The following is a 22345-nucleotide window of genomic DNA, read 5'->3' as shown; positions in this document are numbered from 1 at the left end:
ACCGGTCCTGATGACATACCTGCTGATGTCTGGAAACTGCTAAGAGATCGAGGGTCCGTGTGGCTCGCAACTCTATTTAACCACATATTTCTGGGCTCTCTAGACCCTTAACTCACTCACTCTAACTCCTTCCAAGCTCCTAATTACCTATTCCGACAAAACCTGACAACTAAGATACTCTCCCTTCACTTACTGGACATACCATATTGTACATGAGCTTGGCTGGGGGAGCTATTCCTATCAGGCCATTTGCTTCTTTAAGTCCTAAAGCGATGCTTGACCTAGACAAATTTTTCGGTGGTACTTAATTTTGTTGATATAATAGATCAAAAATTACCTGAAATTGTTATGCATCGCCAGCACAGTATGACGAAAATCTTCATCCATAGTGGAGTTCGGACACCAGAGAGGAACTTAAAATGATGCAAACACAAGAGAGAAAATTATTCAGAAGTGTATAAAAAGTACATAGGTTTGAGGAGCTCAACTAATTTTGAGGCTGGAAGGTTGGACGTATTTTTCACTGCGATTGCTAACATGTTGTGCCTGCCTGAGCCATACTTTCGGTATTATCCTTAGACGTCAGGAATATTATCCATTGGATTGATTTAGAAAAACTGTTTGGATGAGAAGAAAAACTACCTTCAGTTCTAGGAAACAAAAAAAGACATTAGAAATCTTTTAAGCGTAAAGGTAGTTACGAAAAAGTATCCCCATGTATTTAATAAACATGGCTAAACAGTTTTTTTTTAGAATTTCTAGAAAAAGAAGTTAAAAATTGACCACAAAATTATAATTCAGTATTTTTTATTTTAATGTAAATGTTTGAACATCTAGAGTGAGCTACTTACTAAGATTGTATTATTACAGTACTTACTACGGTTACATAATGGTGTCTTGTTCCTATTTTTTTTGTTCTTCCGATTCCCTCGTCCATTTTTAAGGATTAGAAAAGGAGATCCCAAACGAGAAAATATTTTCTCGCGGTTAGAAAGCATCATGAAAGCTCTTAAATTGTTCGTGTTGAAAAATTTTGAAAAATTCAAATATGTCAAATGAAAATACAGGATTAGTTCTTACGAATCTTCCAATCTTCTTCAAAATTATTTATTACCTACCATCGATGTGTCGTCTTTTTGCTGCCAAGCTTCTGGATTGGTTGTTTATGAGCATAGGGACTGTTTTTATTACCTTCGTGAAGTTTACTATGTTCGCTTCTGAATTTTTTTCTTTAAGAGATTTTTTTACAAGATTAAATCTTCTTAATTTCTAAATTCTAATTCTTTTCAACAAAAATTTTGTAAACATAAGAATTCTCAAAAGAAAAATATCTGTTCCATTTAAAATATCTGTTGGCATGTCTACCATTCGCTCACGATTACATTATTCACTCAAAAATGAAAATATTGACCTGCCGGCGATGATCTTGGATAAATCCTATTTACAAAGAACTTTGATAATTGCGGTGAACGTAATCGATAAATAAGATCATCGTAGATCCGTATTTCGTCTGACGTTAAACGATGGAATGAGACATCATCGGAGAGAACCCACTTTTGAGGCTAAAACGCTGGATATTGGTATGGGTTATCATTTTTCAGTTTTATGATTGAAATCCTTCATCAAATATTTACACAGAACTACCTTCAGATGTTGTTGATAATTGCTTTCACTCCGATTTTTTCCCTGTGCATTCGTTCTATCTTGAGAAATATTGTCGATACTACCCAAACACCTAAATTTTTTTCTCATTCATGGCTCTGTCGAATAACGAGTGAATTTATAGGACTGTACACCTGGTAACGTGGGAACGGGACCAGGTATTCAACCGCTTGACCGCGGCGCATCCATAGCGGTACGCAGCGCGCTTTCCGCTTGCTTCTTTTCCTTTAGAGGCATCACCCCCCGAATCTGATGTGACCTGGATTTCCGATTGTCAAAGACTATATCGTAGATTGCAGATTCGGTGAGATCCCGCTCATTTCTTCCTAATTGCCGTAAAAAACGGCCCGGAATATGCGGTTTCGAGCATTCCGGAGCGTTATTTTCTACAAGGAGTTCTATTGGAGCGCGCCAGCTTTGTGCACGCTCCGCATCTTCCTGACCGTTTTTTACGGCAATTAGGAAGAAATAGACGGAATCATCCTCTTTCCCACAACCTAATAGCTCGCATAGGCATAACCCACCTGAAACCTGTACCATCCCAAATAAGCCCTGTATGCGGAACGCTCTTTGCTGTCACCCGGTTGAAGACCATGATTCATAGGCGGTAAATATATGATGCCGTAAAAATCACTCTCAAATTCCCTCATCACTGATCTTGTAGAGATCAACTTCTCTACTTGTGATCTATTTTATGTTGTCATGCCTCAGAAATGAATTTATGCTATAAGTGTTATGTCTCATTTTGTAGCTAATTTTCTTTTATCCTTAGACTGATCAGCATTAGATATATGAAACATAGCTTTATCGAAGTTGGATCAGCTGCAAGCCTCACTCATCCCTCATCAAAAGCATAAAAAGATCAAGTTTGGTCACTGCATGCTTTTTTGCTAATTTCTCTTTCATGTGGGGTCGTTACGTAAATTTGTCCTTTCCTCAAAGTCAAACTACTAAAATCAAGTTAGCTAAGTCACCGAAAGTCCCCTGCATGGGCTGAGCGAATATAATTCTAATAAAAATAAGACTAACCTCACTGTCAATACTTAACATTATTTTCGAACAAACCCACTTCTTTGCGTTAACTTCATCACTGGTTAGATTTGTACAATCCTTTGCTTCCGATTCGAGTTGATCCACAAAGAGTTTGAGGCCGGTATGACTTAGCACGTATTCTATAGTGCTGTTATCATGCGTTTTTGCTGTAGTGCCAATCTGTAAGAAAAAAATTTCACGAAAGTGTTTACTTTCAATCTATCTTTTAAAAAAATGTTTTCAACCTCTAAAAAGGTTTTAAACCAGGTTTTAAAAACTAGTTGGTGAGTGCACAAATCTCAAATGTCTACAATTGACCCTAAATGTCTTGAACAAGGGTGACCAGCAGACATGTTCAAATAAACATCAAAATCAAGAATTTAAAAAAGTTAAGTTCAGAAGTATTAAATAATTGATTTTAAAAACCAAAGAATTTAAATTAAACATTAAAAAATATATAATAAAAAGTTGTGATTGACATCACACAAAAATAATTTAAAAATTAAGATGTTATAAAATTAAAAGAATATATTAAAAATAAAATATCCAAAAAAAGGAAAAAATTATTTAAAATGGAAGGAGTAGAAGAACATTCATATGCTATCTACCTAACATGATGCCAGCTTTCATCCAAACCGCAAGCACCTGATTGTTGCTGAATATAACGAGGGTGAAGGGATTTGTGGACCTCAACGACCTCAATGGCTGTCTATACTCCGTTTGTGAGGACAGCCAAATGGTATATCCGGCTGTTCTTTCATCTCGTAACCAACATTGCCTTGGTCAACGTTTGATTTTTGTATTGCGAAAAGGTCAAGAAAATCAGAATCAGTTACTTCATCTGAATCTTTCATCTTTCGATCAACAGTTCAAGATCTCGGAAGCGGAAGCTGGCGCCTGATCCAAATGCAAAGGGTAAGGACGGACGGTTTTGCTCTGGCTGCTACAGCTCGATCTCTGCAACTTCAGGCAGATCGCCTGCCCCTCGACATGGCTAAGAGGACTAAGGCAAAATGCTGTGAGTTTGCAAAATTTTGCTGTTTAGATTGCTTTCAAACAACTCACAGTTGTTGATTGTTGTGATGAATGTTGTTGGTGATTGTTTGTAATTGTTGGTGAAAAATAAAATAAATATAAATACAAATAAAACTTGAAATTCAATGGATAGTCGGTCGATGGCAACATAAGATAATTCTAAGTCTAAATTGATTATTCGAGCAGAAAGCACATTTTGACTAGAATAATACACTGTCGCGCACCATTAGGCGACATTGTCGTCAGCGTGTTAAAATACTTAATCCACTTTTTTTATTCCTTGAACGTGAAAATAGTTTTCTCGTTAACGTTAAATTAGATTCCCTTTAGAATATTTTGAAGACCAATTTAAATAGTATATCAAATAAACTTAGGATAATGAAGGAAAATTTTTAAAAATTTACTGTTTCCCCTACCAGTTGAAAATAATGCGGCTCGTTAGCGTTTAGTAGCGAAAGGTGACGGTACAAATTCTCAACGATCGTATATGTGTCATCGGTGACCTAAACTTCTGTAAAGTATGCTCAGGAAATGTGGAATATTCGAGTCGACGTCACTTACCACGTAGTACCAATCAAATTCGGTCGATATATTGTAATAGGCATATCGGAACACTTCAAAAATTGAATTACTGCTATTCTCAAATAAATGAGGGAGCACTTTGCTGCGTGGAACGTTTGAAGTTATTTCTTCCTTCATGAGAAATTCCCCGTTATGACAATGTGACATCCACGTTTCGTTGATCGCTGCCACCTTAATTTCATATTTGAACGATTGGATTGACGTTGCAATTCAGACGTCAGAAACTCAAATTTCAAAGATTTAAGAAGAACCGATGAAATTATTGAATTCAAAAACTTACATGGTCGTTAGTCAGCTCTGAAGTCACCAGCACCAAACACAACAACCTGTGTTTTCCATGTAACAGAGGAACGGCCCTTGTTGAATCTGATCGTTCGAAAGCTAGATCTCGATGATTCTCTGCCCGATCAATACTGGAAAAAAACAGTGAACACTTTAGAACACTGTTAGATTTAATACTTAGGGAATTTATTTGTGCGCTTAACGTTCGATTTTTTCTTTAAAGCTTAAAGGCAGTGTCGGTGTAGCGGAGTTAGTAAGGAGTTTCGCTGTGTTTGCACGATTGATCGGAGGTTTGAATCCGCACTAGCGCCAATCAAGCCTTTTATCCCTCCGGGCTCGATAAATTGGTACCAGACTTGTTTGAGTGGGCAACAACGCTGACTTGATACATCGGTTAACTCTGCAGCTATACTGTATAGGCCAACACGTGTTCCAAAACTCAACGATCCCGCATTGAAGTAGAACGTGTCGGTGAATCCTAAGTGAATTAATACGCCAGAGATTTTCGAAAGCAGTGTATCAGAAAATCGTTCAGTTCTTTCTACGAATATAGAGGAGCAGATCTGTATAGTTTACGACTAAGTGCGTAATCGGGCTCAATTTCTCCTAATAACCGGGAAAGAGAATATGAAACTCTCACAGCTGTACCTGTGTCCCCAACGATGCAACTTATTAAGGATTACAGAACGAGGGTAGCGAGTTTACTGCTGATGAGTAGGGCAAGTCTTCTTGCAATATATGGAAAAATTCCGTTTGTAACAGTGCGAGTTATAGCTCTACCATTTACGTTCCCAAGCCGTACTCTTAGATACTTGATTGCGTTTAGAAAAATAAAAGAAGTAAAGCAGAAAAGGTCGTGAAAACAAGAGAAGACTCTTGAAATGTCTAGGTTGGTGCATCTCCAAAAACAACAGTAAACAGCATAATTAATAATCAAGGCAGGTGTGGCGCAGTGGGTTAGAGGTCCGCTGTAGCCACAAAGGTCGATGATTCGGAGCCGGTCTAGTGCCAGCCAAGCCTTTCATCCTTCCGTGGTCGATGAATTGGTACCGGACTAGTCTGGGAGGATAAAAACACTGACTTGATCATCGGCTGGCCCTCGCAGTCACTGTATGGGCAAACACGCGTTCCAAAAACTTCAAAAAAATTACGAATTGCAGTAAAACGCGATGGGGCGTCCCAACTGGATTAATATGCCACCGAATTTATCCTTTTACTTTAATTAATAATCACTCACATCGTCATTTCGCGATCGTTGAAAAAATTGAAGTATATTAATAATGCGAATAGTGATATTGGGATTAGATAACCACATGACATTGAGTAGACCGGAGTGAAGTAAAGAGCACAATATTTTTTATGATGGAGTTTTTTGAGAGCAAAATCCAAATAATGCTCTCAAGTAAACAATAATAGAATGAGTAGTCGATTCTGCTTGAAAGAAAATCGTTCTCCCTGGCGGTTATAGAAAGCGGAGATAAATTAGAGCAAAACTAGTTATATAATAGGTCGGAATGTTCTTAAGTAAGATGCCTATCGCCGGTGCATACCTCAAAGGGAATAGCAGTGTTTCACTGAGAAGAATTTGTATACTGGAAAAAAGAACAACAAAACAAACAGAAGGAAAATAAAACGAGCTGATGTTTGCTGTGTTGGTGTCAGGTGTACATGTGTGCAATGTGTGAGATATGGTGATTGTATTAAAAATTCATATGAAAAACTTGCGTTCAATATAAAAATCACAATTCAATTCTTTGTGAATGGAAACTCGTCTTGCACCGAATTTTTTTTCGAAAGTGCACAGCCAAGAAATGACCAAGGTCACACCAATTAGTGACGTGAAAAATATGTAGCAGTAATTTTTGTATAGCAAAAGCAGGAAATCTGATGAGACTTTCCGAAATGCAAAAAAAAACCGTTTTTGGAGAGGTTTGAAGGTAAGTCCTATGGGCTAGAATATGAGAAAAAGTTGTGACTTGCTAGGGAAATCGTGCTTGTTAAGTCGATACGAAAGGTATATCTCGCGTCGTGATGTCGTCTACAAACATTTAAAAGCATCACCCCACGAATTTGAGATGGTGCAGATTTTAGGTGGAGTATTCTTATAAGGGATGGTAGATTATGGAGAGAAGGGTGATTCCGTCAATTTCTTCCTAGTTGCCGTAAAAAACGCCCCGGAAGATCCGGCGCATGCACAAGCTGTCCAGAGCTCCAGTCGAACTTCTTGTGGAAAATAGTGCGCCAGAACGCCCGAAGCCGTATCTTCCGGGCCGTTTTTTTACGGCAATTAGGAAGAAATGAACGGAATCGCTCTTCTCTCAATAATCTACGATCCCGTTTACGGATACTCCACCTCAAATCTGCACTATCTCAGATTCGTGGGGTGATCCCTTTAAATTTTAATGTTGGGATGAAAGATCAGCACAAGATGTGAAAATGCCTTGCGGAACTCAAATTTGCAATGTATAACACTTGGAATATTTGTTATGGATCTTTACAATCAAGTGTCGTTCTTGAATACGATTTGACCCGACTGAGGAGCTGTTCCGGAGCTCAACAATTTTTGAGTTTGAAAATTAGCTTTTTGTGGTTTAATTTGAAAAACATTAGATAGGTCGAGTAACATTGCGCTGACTGGCTTCCTCCTGCATGCTTCGGTCATTTATTCATGAAATGAATGAGACAATAGGGAAGTGCATAGTAGAGGACCCAAACAGAAAACAGTGGGTTTCGAAAAAAATTATACTTCCTGCTGACAGCCATATAATTAAGCTTTCATTGATTAACATCCTAAAACTTTGATTAAAAGGATAAAGGATAAAGTCACTGGCGTACCAATCCGCTTGGGATGCGCCAACGCGTTTTAATGGAATTCGTAATCGTTGAGGTTTTGACATTTTTCATAAACTACTGGAGGTTTCCATTGTAATAATACGAAAAAGATGCTCTAAACGCTTCAAAACGGTAAGAGCTTCGTCTAAAAAGGTCGAGAGACTTACGAGGAACGTGAAATTCTGGCGAAAATGTGTTCAACAATCAAAGAATATGGCTTTTTTCTTAAAAAACCAATGAATCGTTAGAAGCAAAAAAAGAGTGAATGCGGTAGCCTATTTGTCAGATTTATAGGAATTCCCTTGTCGTTCCTCAAGACATGTAGTTTTTGCTTTTATGCCTGTTTTTCGCAAACGGCGTTCATGATACGCAAGGAGTTGAAGAATAAAGGAGTCAGAAAAAAGTAACTTACTCACTATGGTGTGTTAAATAAACCAAATTCTCTTGGCTTAAAGAAATATCCTAGATCATAAGTCCTCCATCACTGGCTCGGGAAGAGGGTGAGAGATATGAGTTAGCGCACCTTTATCAACAACCCACCCGCGCATTTATAGGCGTTCATTTCTTAGATAAGCCTCATGCCTCAACTCTTCAGTCCCACATTCGTTCTGCGACCGTCCTGCTTTTGCTTACAAATATGTTCGAGAGATTGGTCAGTGGGCTCTAGACAAAGTCTTAGGTTAATGAAAACGAGCAAGGACAACTTCAATGAAACGCGGTGTGTTTCCGGGCATTTAGTCTGCTTCAAGGGCATCGAGACCACTTTTTCTTCGAGTTTATTTCCATCAAAGGTCTATCGGGAGTCCATTCGGCTGACACAGTGAGTACAATCCTGCAGCCTCTTTTTTCGGTTCATTTCCTCAGCCACTTCTTGTTTGATCTTCGTCTTTTAAGAAGAACAATCTTTTCTTAGTGTTTCAGTTCAAAACCTTGTTGGTAATTTTAGCACAAAAAACATTTATTGTCGATCTCGTCTCTTTTCATCTGAGAACTAGCTTGAGATGTGCTGACAGGGTATTTCGTTTTGCTGATGTGGAAAGAACTACGAAGACAGGGCTGAGTAGATTCAGGCGAATAAATGAAAGCAAAACGTGTAGAGAAAAAGTTTTATTAGAGAAAGTGATAGGAAACCAACGAAGGAACACATAAAAAAAGGGTTAACTGCTCCTCTGGGTGAACGAAGATTTTCGAGCACACTTCACGTTACTTTTTAGCAATTCGAGAATTAAGGAGATTAGAAGCGCCAGAAGCCTCAGTTCATCAAACGACGCAATTCCTTCTACCCATAGGGGTGATGAGACAAACCGAATAAAATGAATTCAACCATGTAGCTCCAGAACGAATTACATTTACGCTTTAAAGGTTCTTCTACTACGTTTTATTTGATATCATGACTTTTCCTCTGCTTCTTCTAATTAAGAACATCGTGTGTATCCTGAAGCTTCGATATCAATTCACGTGATACTCCCGCGACTCCCTCACCGGAATCATGATCACTGTTGGTTTTCTGAACATTGCGCAACGAATTCATTTAAGAAACATCGAAATTTTGCTTCGACATGTGCACTAAATAGCACTAGTCTATTTTTGATAATATTTATTTGACAGTCCACTTTATAGTTACATCTTAAAACTATCTATCTATGTAGCGTGAAAAAAGAAATGCTGTATCAAGTCTCAGTAATTTCCTTGGATTTTGACAGGTGTGTATGTGTACATAAAGTATATAAGTGTTACTCGACAGGCACTCCTTCCCACTATGATCACCGGTACAGATCACAAAGCGGCTCCGCAGAACGACTGAGGGTTGTCTCTACACTACCACCGATCCCCAAGTGTCACCTAGCACGCAATCACGCGTATGACCGACACCGCACGACTCCCAGCTGCGTACATAGTTTGCCCATATGTAAGACAGATTGCGAGAGAGAGAGAGTGATACTATCCATAGAGTCTGAAATCACAGCACGCAGAACACTAGAGGCATTTTTGACAACTACCAAATTCCAAAAATGGACGAAAAGTATGAGTGATCACAAAAGAACTGGCCCCATATCCTGGTTTGTGCAAGTTCTGATCTACGGAACGGGCCGTCACGCCTCCTATAAAAACCCTTAACCATAGCTGTGGTACGTGGTGGTTTGTTACGTCTCCAAATTTCAGCAAATGAGGCAAGCGCTAGCCGATGTGTTGTCCTTTGAGTTTCGGTATCGTTCGAATTCTTTAAATGCTGACGATAAAATGTTACTTGTTAGTTAATAAAAAAGTATCAATACCAATTATGGTTGCAGCTCAAGCAAATCAATCAGAAGCTATACATCCAACATGTTAGGATTCATATACATTCGAACATTTGCACTACATTAGCCAAACTGATACGTAAAAGTGTACACTCACATGATAAAAAAGGCAATAAAGGCACCAAGACTGCAAATAAATAATGTTTGCACATTTGAAGAAAAGGATAGGAAACGGATGTTCAACACTTCTATTTGTAAAATCTTCAAGAGAAAAGTGTTAGAAGAGTACAATAACAAAACATCCGTCCCTTTTTTAATACCCGTTATCTATTTGAGAAAGAGCACACGAGAAGAATATTCCAGACCAGACTACTTATTGACTAAACCTAACAAACTTTAGTTGTATCTGAAGTCCCTAACGGTAGTACGCGGATTATGCAATAGGTGAGGGATTAAAATAATATGGCGCACTATCTTGTTTGACGCTTTTGATCTCCTCGAAGTTGATCTCGCTTTGGCGTTTCTTTCCTCTCGTTTTGACGATCATGTGGTTCGGTCTCATTATTATTTGAGGGTGGAGAATCCCCAAAAATTGACAGCTGAGGTGATCTCATGCGATACAACAAGTCATCGTACGTACGAATTTCGTCGGGTGTGAGATGGTGCAGAGAAATCAGATCCGGAGCAATCCACCTGTGACCCTGAACCAAACTGATAAAAAAGAAAACAATATATTTGTCCATTTATACAGCTATTTATATAGCTGAGTGTCACTATATATAGTAGCAACCAGGTGGAATGATATTAGACTGACATTTGTGCCTGTCCGGGCGAATGTCATGGCTGTTCGATTGAGAAAGAACTGAAATCAAAAAAGTTCATCAGAAGGAGGTGTTATGTGAGTTGCTTTGGCCGCGTTCAATTCGTCTAGACAAGCATACACGTTTGAATTTACTTGAATTATTTTCATGCAGTTGTTGGGTCATTGTTGCACTATGAACGTTCCTTCCCTTGTCTGCTATTTTAATGCTTTTGCTAGAGATTGGTTTCCCAGAAGGTTCTTAGCTGCCCATTAGTTACACACAAAATACGTTCTACACATTTTCCATCGTTGTTGACATCATGTCATCTTAGAGTTAATGCCTGGGAAAGTAAGTATTGGGACAGGAGCCTAATGGGAGCGCTGTGACAATCCACATCTGGGTTTTTTCACATCTTAAAAACAGCATTACCATGAAGTCTTCGATATTGGGATCTCCCTACGAAAAAATAGGATTAGGAGTGGTGATCACAAGTATGAGTGTGATCACGCTTAATTTCGCCTAATCTTTTTGAAAAAGGGCCTGGGAAACAGTCTCTGTGTCTGAATTCCCTATGAGGCACCTCATAACGCGCCATCTCTGCACAGCGCGTCCTCAGTCTGGGGGCGAGCAGACGAAAATTAGTAAGGTTACCATCAGCAGTATATTCAAGCAAAACTAATGAGCAGGGTGTTAAGAGAGCTGACGTGTGTACAAAAATAGCGTTATAATATGCCTTGTAGCAAAATCCGAGCATGAAGACAGTTTCTCATGCTGTTGGTCAGAACAGTTAAGGGAAACTGGGTCCTCATACCCATAATCGACACCGCAACTCTATAATTTCGTAGAGAGATTACAAAGTCGTCAGTTTCGTGTTACGCTGTTTTTGAATGTATTCTCAATATAACTCCTGTAGCAACTACGACATACGTTGATTTGCTGGTGATAGTGCCATTTGTCTGCAATTTTTCCGTGATACATATCATCAGGACGATATGTATGAAAACGCTCTTGTCCATGTTCATTTCTTGTATCATGCGGAAATATTTCGATATTTTGTAGGCATCTATAAGATTCAGTTTTAATTCCAGAGTAAAGGTGACAGCCAATTCTCTCATGCCTACCTTCCCATACCAAGATCTTCATAGGGATCGAAGGGACATGTTTTTCTGTCTGCATACGAACGTTTCAAGAACAATTTTAGTGCTGCTCGACTGAGAACGTAACCAGCTCCACCTCCATTGTAGCCGCGTGGCTGAAATGTTTTTATTTTACGTGGAGTTTGCATAAATGCATTGGGTTCTGCTGATATTTTTTCATTACAACGAGTGTGATCGCTATAGGTTCTTTTGTATAAATTCGAAAATTATTGATGAAAATATGAACGAAAGACAAATTCCCCAGAATGACCGACCTTTATACACAGTGACTTACTTACCTTATTCGGGTGACCTGAAGCGGTTATCCGCATCTTTGCTGGGATGTGTCGTTCTTATAAATATCTGAAGCCATTCTGTTCGATCTTCAGCTGGCGCTCATATAAATCTATCCATCCATCACTATTTCATAATCTGCGATACTGCACGTCTCGAGTGAACTCCCTTTCAACGTCAAGTGTCCTCAAATCTCCCCTCACCACCTCCGACCAGGAGTCTCTTTTACGACCAGGAAGCTTTTTCAGTTAGGATCTGCACGCATTCTCAGGACAACGTGAAAAAGACGAGTCAGACGGTTTCCGTTATGAACGTGACAAGAGAAGTGAAGACGGTTCTCCATGACTACTTCAGAAGGCCGGGAAAGATGTTGTCATTCGCCAGTACACTATATACACTTTCGAGCAAAGTTTTCCGTTCTGGCATACCAATGGCCAAAAGTAGCCGAGCATCCGTCTAAACAGCTTCCTTTCCATGCAGTCGAGCCTCTCCGTCTCCATTGACGGCGCTGCCCAAGTCTCCGATACGCCCATCATGTTGGAGCGAATTGTAGGTAGGTAGACTCGCAGCTTGACCTCGTTTCCATTTTCTCCCATTTTTTTCAGCATACAACGCAAATAAAAAAATTCACCAACGAGATCATTACGTTGTCCGTCCATCCTGATTCCTCTTTGAGAGTCTCGAGCATTCGTAGGTCGCATTCGTAGGTTTCATACAAAGTACAAGAATACAAGGCCAACAACATGTTTCAATTTCGCTCTGCTAGAAGCGAATATTATTAGATCGCCGGCGTAGTTAAGATCCACCAAGTGACGTGCAGACGGTCCACAAGGGGTCCCTCCACAGCCCCTTGTCTCTTCCTAGTCTCCAGTCTCTAGTTTTTATTCTCTTTGAACTGCAGCAGTTATTCCTCTATTCAAGTCGTTAACTGCGCGCACGAATTTCCTTGGAACTCCATCGGCGCAAAGCGCGTTGAGAATATGGCCTCGATGAGGTGAGTCGGAAGCGAATGTGCGTAAAAGCTATCTGCACGGACTACAAATACCTGTGTCGCACTTCTATCACCCTCCTCGCAATAAACAGCTGGTCAAGTGTCGATCGAACACAGCAAGAGCAGACCTTTTCGTCGCAAGTGATTTTTTCGCGATGTTCCAGAATGATCCGCTCCAAAAACTTATGCATTGCACGCAGCAGCGATTTTCCTTTTCCTTTTCAATTCTAATTCCTTCCAATTCCTGGGTTCTATAACGAATAGCTTCTTGTGGAGTGGAGTTATGATGGCGTGTGTTCAAGTGTCAGGTATGTTTCGTCTATCTATATCAAATATCAAATGATTTCCGCACTCTCACGTATAAAAAAAGAGGGGGAATTTCAGCAGTTCTGCACTAATTCCATCATCTTCGCCAGACTTCCCATCCTTCATTTTTGGTTACAGACTAGAAACGTCGATACCGCCGGTAGTTCCTCAGTTACACTGGTGTATATCGGTCGTTGGGCGTGCACGAGTTCAGAGGTAGGCAGATCTCATCGGTTCCCTTTAGAAGGGCAGGATTGCCTCCCAGCAACGACTTCGTTGGTAGTGTTCAGGACAAGAACACACACCTTCATCTTGCCGCCATACTACGTTAACAGAGTATAGGCCTTTGTGCGGTGCTTGTCCTCCCATGCCTTTCAATTTCCTTTGCTCTTGACGTTTATTCGTTCTCACGGTCACGTTTCTGAGGACGAAAAAGCGTGTCAGCTGAGTTACAACTGATGTCGACTTGAATATCTCTATAACTTCCACTTAACCTGCAAACACTGGCTGCCATCAAACTGGTCTTAAAGCATTTCTGAGTCACTCAAACACTAACAGTGGCCGAATCAATAAAACAAGTTGAGACCTTAACGGAAATTATGCGAGCGTCGAAGCTCTACACGCTGGCCCTAGGTTTCCCGAAATCGATTCTAAATAAGGTGGTCTAGTCAGTTGTAGCTCAATCATTTATTCTCATCAAATTATCCGTGTTGGCCCTGCTCAAAAACCTTGCACAATTTAGGTTTTAAAATTCAGGCTATAGTTTATGAATGTTGTGACGATGATCTTTAAATGGTAAGTTTCGGTCAATTCAAAAGTTTTAACTTCAGAAATATGGCCCAGGGGCGGAAAAGAGTGTCACTGTGAAAGTGAAGTGTGGCAACTCATATTTATTTCATTGTGATGATTAAATTGTGCGATGAAATTGACAAATAAAATAGAGCTGGAAAATGAAAAAGCTGGAAAATGGGGATAAAAAAGAGTTCCTACTCTTTTTTTAAAAGAATTTTCTTGCGTTTCCTTATAGCTTTCAATTTTAATGGTAGACAAGACGCTTGCACGTAATTAATGTGTGACAACGGAACTTAGTCGTTAACTGAGAATAGTTATTCATTCCCGCCGCCTGGCGCCTTTTATGTTTACTCGGCTCCTAATTTATTCAACTGCATGCGTACAACATGCACTAATTCTATGCTTAAGATCTGCTTCGCTTTCTCCTGATCTCCTCACATTCAAGCCGGTAAACGCTCAACTCTTTGAACACATTCTTGGCCAAGTATGAATAAAAGCACAGGATAATAAGTAGCCCGTTACGTGTTTTCGTGTGGTTTTTTTCTTTTTGAGGAATTAGGTATGATGGAATAAGGTTATTTAAATATAAGAAACTAGCAGTTACCAGATAAGGTTTAAGATTGTAACCCAAGTAGTAGGGTTCGTTCGGGTCAAGCGTTGCCAAATACTCATACATGTGCTCCATAATCACGTAAGTGTCATCGTCAGCCTAAAACTAGGTTTTTTATTGTTAGCATTAGCACTGCTGTCATCGTGATTGACCGCATAGCTGAATAGGAGAAATGAATTTCTGGATTATGATGAAAAGTAGTGTGCTTAATTGAAAATATCCATCATTAACAAATTTCCTCAATACTGATCCTAGGCGAGATTTCCTAGCTTCTTGTTCATATACTCTTGAACCTGAGAATGTTGTCAGTTTGAAAAAAAAGGTAAATTGAACCCTTACCTTGTAGTACCAATCGAATTCACTTGAGATCTCCGTATATGCATAATAAAATGAGAGAAGTGTTTTATGAAACAAATAATTGTAGTCATCAGGAATTTTCGCTAAGATTGTACTGTGCGGAATGCTGGAATCCATTTCTAGACTTGTAAAAAATTGGCCATGATCACAACGTGGAAGCCAAGTTTCATTTATTGCAGGTACCTAAAAAAAACAACGAAAGTTAGGAACAATAACTTTTTTCAGAGTTAGGTGTCCACAGAGAAGGTGCTTTGAACAAAATGGTGCTCAAAAAGACGATTTGCTGTTCAGTGTGAACTGACTGAATGACGTAATCGTAAGAACTCCCATTCTTAACCTCTACCCTGCTATGTTTATTCTGAGCAAGTCGTTAAAGACAAGTACAATATATTTTCTTTTTGATTTTTCGGGATACATTGTAATTTCATCGAAATCACTTTGGCTTGAATACCACATGTTCAAATTGTCAAATGTAATCTTGAAGTGTGGTGACAGTAATGTGTGATTGCGAAATTCGTCTTCGAAAGACGTAGGAGAACTATTGTTTCGAAAAATTCTTTTAAAAAAACTTATACGTCTGTGACACCTGATCATTATGAAAGGGTGCCATTATGATTCAAACAAGCAGCAGAAGAGAGCAATTCGCCGCATCTTTGATGCGTTGCTGACTGTCCTCCTTCTACTCTCCGTAATAAGTTGTGTCGTTGGAGACACTAATACAGCTAGGACTGCGTCACCAACCTTTTATAGCTTAATAGGTGGAGCTGAGCGTGGTCACGCACACATTCGTCACATTCGTGATCTACTACGCACCTACATTCCCCACCCCATCACTGCCTACACGAGGAGTTCTCTCCTAAATTCTCACGGAGTTTCGTTTAATCCAGGAAATGAATAACCATAACCTGTACCGTAGCCAAGGGATGTGTTAGGAGGACAGTGAAGTTGCCCGCATTTCTATCGCGTAGTGAGTTGCAACGTTAAGAAGACGGACCACCGACGATTGTTTTATAGGTCTTTTTCCAGATTACTAGTAGGAAGTAAGCGCGATTACGCTAATTGTATTAAAATTGTATTAAACTGTAAGCTACACCTCCACCCTTTCTATTTGTGGACAGATTCTAACATCATTAGCATCATGTCTTTAAAGGCAGCACCCATCTTTATTGTATTTCGGGTTTTGGACTAGTTGTAATGGATACCATGCGAAAACACTCGGTCATTGGTAGCAATGTGCGATTAATCCTAAATCAGGAAGAAAAAGATAGAGGTCTCATCTCAAAAATCCTAGTTCACACAGTATTAAGTAGAAACGTTTTTAAGAGTGACTATTTGATCACTTTCCCCAAAACAAAACGAAACTATCTTTTTTCTCATAGTTTCTTCATATCTCCTGCATAGTGATAGGATTAGAGGTTGTAAATGACGGCGAATCGTGCGAAACTCATATATTTTCCCGAAACTTACACGTGTACTGTGATGCTTTGGTGTGGTTATAACAAAACACAACAGTCTGCCCTTTCTGGGTAATCGCCGAGCTGCATCCGATACAAATACATCCTTCTCAGTGAAATTCATATTTCTGCAAAAGTAAAAAGTGATCTGGTGCGAGTGGTCGTGATTAGAAAAAGAAGTGCAAACATTCGTGTCGTTTCCCCCTAAAGTCAGGTGCCACGAATCTGACCTGGTGAGGGAATCCGCGGGAAAAGTTAAAGCTATGCCTTAAATAGTTGATTATCGGATGATGCGCTGTGGTTCCGCTCATCTTTCACTGAACGTCGTAAGAAACGGCGTCTTCCACCTTGTGTTTTTGAAGACGGTTTAAAGGCATCACTCCACGAATCTGAGGTGGAACGGATTTCCGGTGGAGTATTCGTATACGAGATCATAGATTATGGAGAAGAGGGTGATTCCGTCCATTTCTTCCTAATTCCTGTAAAAAACGGCCCGGAAGATACGGCTTCAGGCGTTTTGGCGCACTATTTTCTACAGGGAGTTCGACTGGAGCGCGCCAGCCTTGTGTACGCGCCGCATCTTCCGGGCCGTTTTTTACGGCAATTAGGAAGAAATGGACGGAATCACCCCACTCTCCATAGTCTCCCATCCCGCATACGAATACTCCACCTGAAATCTGCACCACCTCGGATTCGTGGGGTGATGCTTTTAAGTTGCAAAGCGCCACCTTCGTGCAGGCGCCGCATCCACATGTGAGCGGTCGAAGATCGTGGTGTCTCTATTCATTGGTTTTACTTCGATAGACTACTGATGGGACCGGAACGTGTACATAGGGAAGCGTTAGGAACTATAGCGGTTCCCGCGCCCGTTTTTTTTTACAACGATTAGGGAGAGATTAGCGGATCCAGGATTCAGATTCATGGTATGCTGGCTTTATATCTTGTAGGTAATACTTTTGCATGGCAAGTGCTCAGCAAGTGCTAAATTCCTGTACGAAGAGTGCTATGCTTGTGATAAAGAGAAGTTGTTAAGTATCTAAGAATGGGAAAAGTACTTTCACTTAAGACTACTTTTAAAAAATACTTTTTTCAACCTCCTAAAGGTGTCTGGTTTTTTTTTTCAGACCGTATTATAAAAACAGTCACATAAGGAAATAAATAGTAAGATCGGATAATTTCCTCTTGGCGAACTCCTTCAGCCATATGAAGTCTACTTTGTTCGCATGGAAATGCTTCATGAAAATATTATACTAGAGTGAACTCATTCAAGAACCAGTTAAAATTTTTTTCTTCCTTTATTTTAGCAAAATATGGTAATTGTGTTGAGAATTCTGATTCAAGAAGTTGAAAGTAGACAGAAATTATTTCCGTTTAAATTAAGTTAATAGGAAAGTTTGATTAAGAATTTTGGCGGAAAGGAGAGAAAGAGTTAGGGCAAGTGTAAGTGTAAGCTTTAGGAGAGCAACGATAAATTCAAAGCTACCAATTTTTAGGATTTTATTTTTTTTTTTTTGAAATTACTTGGCAAAAATAAATGAAAGTTCAGTACAAAGGTCCACCACTCATGTTAAGTGCACAGAAAAACAAAAGATTAGAAGCGATGCAGAAAAACCAAAACTGTTATGAATTTTGTGTTAAGGTGGGAGTACATAGTTCTGGAATTAGTGTATTCTGTCATGCTGCTCATTTCTACGCATGCTGATTATCGCTAACCTATCGTGGTGCTCATCAGGCGGGGTCCCACTCGACTGCACTGTTGCACTCCTCTTCACAACCGGCACTCTGAAGTGAACCGTATTGTTGTCTCCTAATTTCTCTCCTGTTGTCGATAGTTGTCGGAAACTTTGCAGTAGAAGAACTGCTCTTTATTCTTTGGATGAGATTTAGTGTTTTTTTTTTTATTACTGATGAAAAATTATTAATAAAAAAAGCATTTTCTTCATGCTATTCTGTAGTAGTAGGCAGAATTCTTTTTGCAAAACATAGCACATTATAGTTGGCTCCAAAATTTTAGATCCGCAGAACAGTAGCAGAAAACATCTACTCTCTCTCTCTCTTTAGTTGAAATTTCCACAGATTGTTTGGGGATGACGGTCGCTCGCGTCAACGCAGGTGGTAATCACCTGCGTTGTTCACAAATTAACATCTAAAATTTGTTAAAGGCATCACTGAGCTGGTACGGAGTTCAGGTGGAGTATTCGTATACAGGATCGAAGATTATGGAAAGGGGGGTGATTCCGTCTGAGCGTCTCGACGCGCTATTTTCCACAACGAGTTCGATTGGAGCGCGCCAGCCTTGTGCACACGCCGCATCTTCGGGGCGGTTTTTTACGGCAATTAGGAAGAAATAGATGGAATCAGCCTCTTCTCCATAATCTACTATCTCGTATAAGAATACTCCACGTGAAATCCGCACCGCCTGAGATTGATGGGGTGATGCCTTTAAATATGCTGCACAATCCCCTGAATACACAACAATAATTGAAAAAAAGGTGATCATAATCGAAGAAAAAATTGGCACGATTTCAGCAGTCACTTGGTTACACGAAAGTTCCACGACTACAGTAGTGCTAACTACTTACACTTTTTCACTTTTCATTACAGTTACAAATAGTGTGTAGAAGATCACAGCAGAGGCTACTAGCAGAGTCCATCGTCGTGGAATCGAAATACGATGCCTGAAAACATTTTATAAAGCAGTGATATGGTAACCATGTATGTAGGTGATTTCTTTGAAAAAAAAATCATCCCTATCCTGCTAAAAGCCCTTCGGCGATAAATTAACGAACTAAACGCATGGGACATTCCTATCAAACATGGGTCAACACACCTGTGCTCATTTAAAACGATGCCTGTGTATTATTGATATTTGATTTTTTTTTTGTTTTTTTTTTCGGTAAAGCCACCCATTCTCTTAAATTGCAATACAATATACAGTACATATATGTGTGAACGTACACGAACAGTAGCAGGTTCTGAACGGCTCTGCGCTAGTCTTTCTTCAAATCTTCTGCTTCAACCTTTTTTTAAATGAGGTTCTGTCCATGGACTCGCAAGCTACATATCTAGGCGGAATGTGACCTATTCTGTTGTAACTCAGTTCTAACTGTTGAATCGACTCAATTTTTGCATAAATCCAATTTAATTTGATTTCGTTTTCGTTACTGAACCTGGGTTCAAGATTTCCACGAACAATCAAACATACATTAAAGGCATCACCCCACGAATTTGAGGTGGTGCAGATTTCAGGTGGAGTATTCTTATAAGGGATAGTAGATTATGGAGAAGGGGGTGATTCCGTCCATTTCTTCCTAATTGCCGTAAAAAAACGGTTCGGAGGATGCGGCGCGTGCGCGAGGCTGGCGCGCTCCAGTCGAACTCCTTGTAGAAAATAGTGCGCCAGAACGCCCGAAACCGAATATTCCGGGCCGTTTTTTTTACAGCAATTAGGAAGAAATCGACGGAATCACCCTCTCTCCATAATCTACTATCCCGTGTACGAATACTCCACCTGGAATCCATACCACCTCAGATTCGTGGGGTGATGTTCTTTAAGTTCACATTAGAAGTTCACATTTGTCTACAGTACACGGAAAGACATTACGGTGGAAAATTAATGTTGTGTTCATGATCATTAATTTACACGAGTAAGTCTATGTTCGTATGTGCAAAAAATTTTCGCAAAATTCTACTTTCTCAATTATGAGTGGATCCATTAGGAAACAAATTTACAATAATTTTGCAGGGTTGAAAAAAGTGATTTCAATGTGACTTTTAGAGTGGGTGCACTGAAAGCGAACTACAATAAAATGTGGTTTGACTGGTTCTGTTCCGCTTAGATTAGAAGAAAAAATGGCAAAAAAACATTCTCGTAAAAGAAACAAAATCAATTTTAATCCAGGAACACCACACTACAGAATAGAATTCACAAGAAAAGGATCCTGCAGCACACTAAAGCAGCCGTGTTTTTTTTTGAAATTTATTTAGCACCTCCTGGAAACGAGAAGTTAACGTTATTATTATAAAAGTAAACCTGAGTTGCATAGCAAAAGAATAAATGGCTGACATTGTTTGTTCGGTCCGACGTCACCTGGAAGAAGTGTTACGACTCACATCGCAGCATAGGGGAATTACGATTGATAACGCTGCGTAGGGAACCATGAACCATCTTGCAACATGCTTTATCACTCAGGTCGAGAATTGTGGCGAAACATAGATACCAAGTCGCTTAAGAATGAATCTCCTTCCAAGATGGTCCAGGATTTTTAGTTTCAAAGTATAACGTCTACCCACACATATATGTATACATCTTTACATTTTTTCACTGCTCATAACCAAAATCCTACCTATGACGATGGAAAACTTTAAATCCCTTAAACTCAGGATAGTGAAGAAAACTGACAATTTCGAGCGAATATACAATTAGTGAACAATTCAACCTTCTTGATTATTTGAAAATTTGTTCCAAAATTTTGGATCATCATCTAGCACATGGACATTCAGGTTGGGAAGGTCTACAAAAACTGGCTGCTCCATCATAAACAGAAAAAAGAAAATTAATAGAGATGCAAAAATTGAGTTCCTTCGGACTCAGTAGGTGCTAAATATCCCCTTAAATGTGGAAATAGATTCACTAAGGATAAATTTAGCAAGGACAATGTTGGAGAATTTATTTTGACCTCAAAATCTAATACCAGATACTTCAACAATAGATTTCCAGTGCCCAACTCATCTCGTCCTCTTGGTAACTCCCTAACTACGCCAATAGCTCCCATCAAAAGGGTTATTTCTGGACGAAAATGGATCGTGGAATAGTCAGAGTTAAAATTAGGTAATGCAAACTTAGAGAAGTTATTCCATTCATCCAGAACATGCACTTTACTTGAAGCAATTGTGGAGCAATACCAATAAGAAGAAGATCCAAACAGAATAAGTGGAAAATCTCCAGCGGCTATGCATGAAAAGCGACCGAGTAGGCAAAGGATTGAAGAAAATCTTTGAATATTCTATCGAAGTAAATGGGAAAAAACCAGTTTTGTTAGAAAAGACAATCAGACAAGAAATCCAGATTTATTTTAAAAAGAAGCGATTCGGGTCAGCATATAGTGGTTGTTTCAAACAGCACATGTCCGCAAACATATCTGAATTCTACATCTAGGACGTTTATTGACCAGATGATGAGTGACGATAGGGGGACTACAGGACCGTATTCGTGTGTGTGATGACAACAAAAATGAAAGCGTTATTCGTTCACAAAAACTGGCTAAATATTAGAATCGCTTAGATTTTCATTTTATTATCGTAGTAGAAATTAAACGGGAGCAGAGAAATGGTGAATAATTTTTCCGGTACAGGAATCCTGTAAAATAACGATAAAATATATGACTGTGTGAAATCGTAGGCATATAGATTGTTTCAAAGATTCAGAGCTCGAATCTTGTTGATATAAACAGAAAATCCAAGAAAAAATCAATTATGATCGGTATTGATTGGATTACCTTCGTTTACAGAATATGACTGCATTTCGCTTGAACACCATCAGCAGAAGTTCACGAATTTGCGTACAGAGAGACGTTTCTATCATGGAATGGACGAATTCGTCCTCAGAACATTCGTGAAGGCCTTCTGAAAGAAGCCAAGATCTAGTACCTCTCGTAATACAACATTATTTTATTTATTATATATTTATTTCCTAAGTAAATGCACAATTCACGTTACTAATATATATCTTCACTATAGAAAAAATCCAACTCAAACTAACAGAATGTTTTGCGATTTCGAGATAATACAAGGTTACATACATTACAAATGTACATAATTGGGTCCTCCAATCTGTGCAAGAAGATTCTGGAAGAAAACAAATGCAACCACACTAAGCGTGGATGATATTTCTGTTTCTTTATTTCTGAGCTGGAAAAATCCATTTATATTATTTAT

The 22345-nt window shown here is 39.3% G+C and overlaps 1 protein-coding gene across 2 annotated transcripts; it reads right to left on the bottom strand.

Annotated features, from left to right (window-relative positions):
• Positions 1-169: 169 nt before the first annotated feature.
• On the bottom strand, positions 170-21992 carry RB195_015668 (uncharacterized protein; the record flags this gene model as incomplete). Of its 2 annotated transcripts, XM_064206479.1 has the most annotated exons (14): positions 170-281; positions 338-413; positions 1412-1562; positions 1645-1735; positions 2732-2874; positions 4146-4232; positions 4291-4482; positions 11396-11531; positions 11590-11720; positions 14592-14696; positions 14937-15137; positions 16422-16536; positions 18991-19086; positions 21907-21992. In XM_064206479.1, 14 exons carry the CDS (start codon positions 21990-21992, stop codon positions 170-172), a joined length of 1722 nt encoding a protein of 573 aa, XP_064062360.1. The 2 variants fall into 2 exon arrangements, with proteins under 2 accessions (XP_064062360.1, XP_064062361.1); XM_064206480.1 differs by lacking the exons at positions 170-281; positions 338-413; positions 1412-1562; ... (4 more) ...; positions 18991-19086; positions 21907-21992 and adding an exon at positions 10136-10366 and having other exon boundaries at positions 16422-16532.
• Between the last annotated feature and the right edge of the window lie 353 nt (positions 21993-22345).

This window comes from Necator americanus, chromosome V (assembly GCF_031761385.1).
Source record: "Necator americanus strain Aroian chromosome V, whole genome shotgun sequence".
Classification (NCBI taxonomy): domain Eukaryota; kingdom Metazoa; phylum Nematoda; class Chromadorea; order Rhabditida; family Ancylostomatidae; genus Necator; species Necator americanus.
This window is presented reverse-complemented; position numbering and strand designations above follow the sequence as displayed.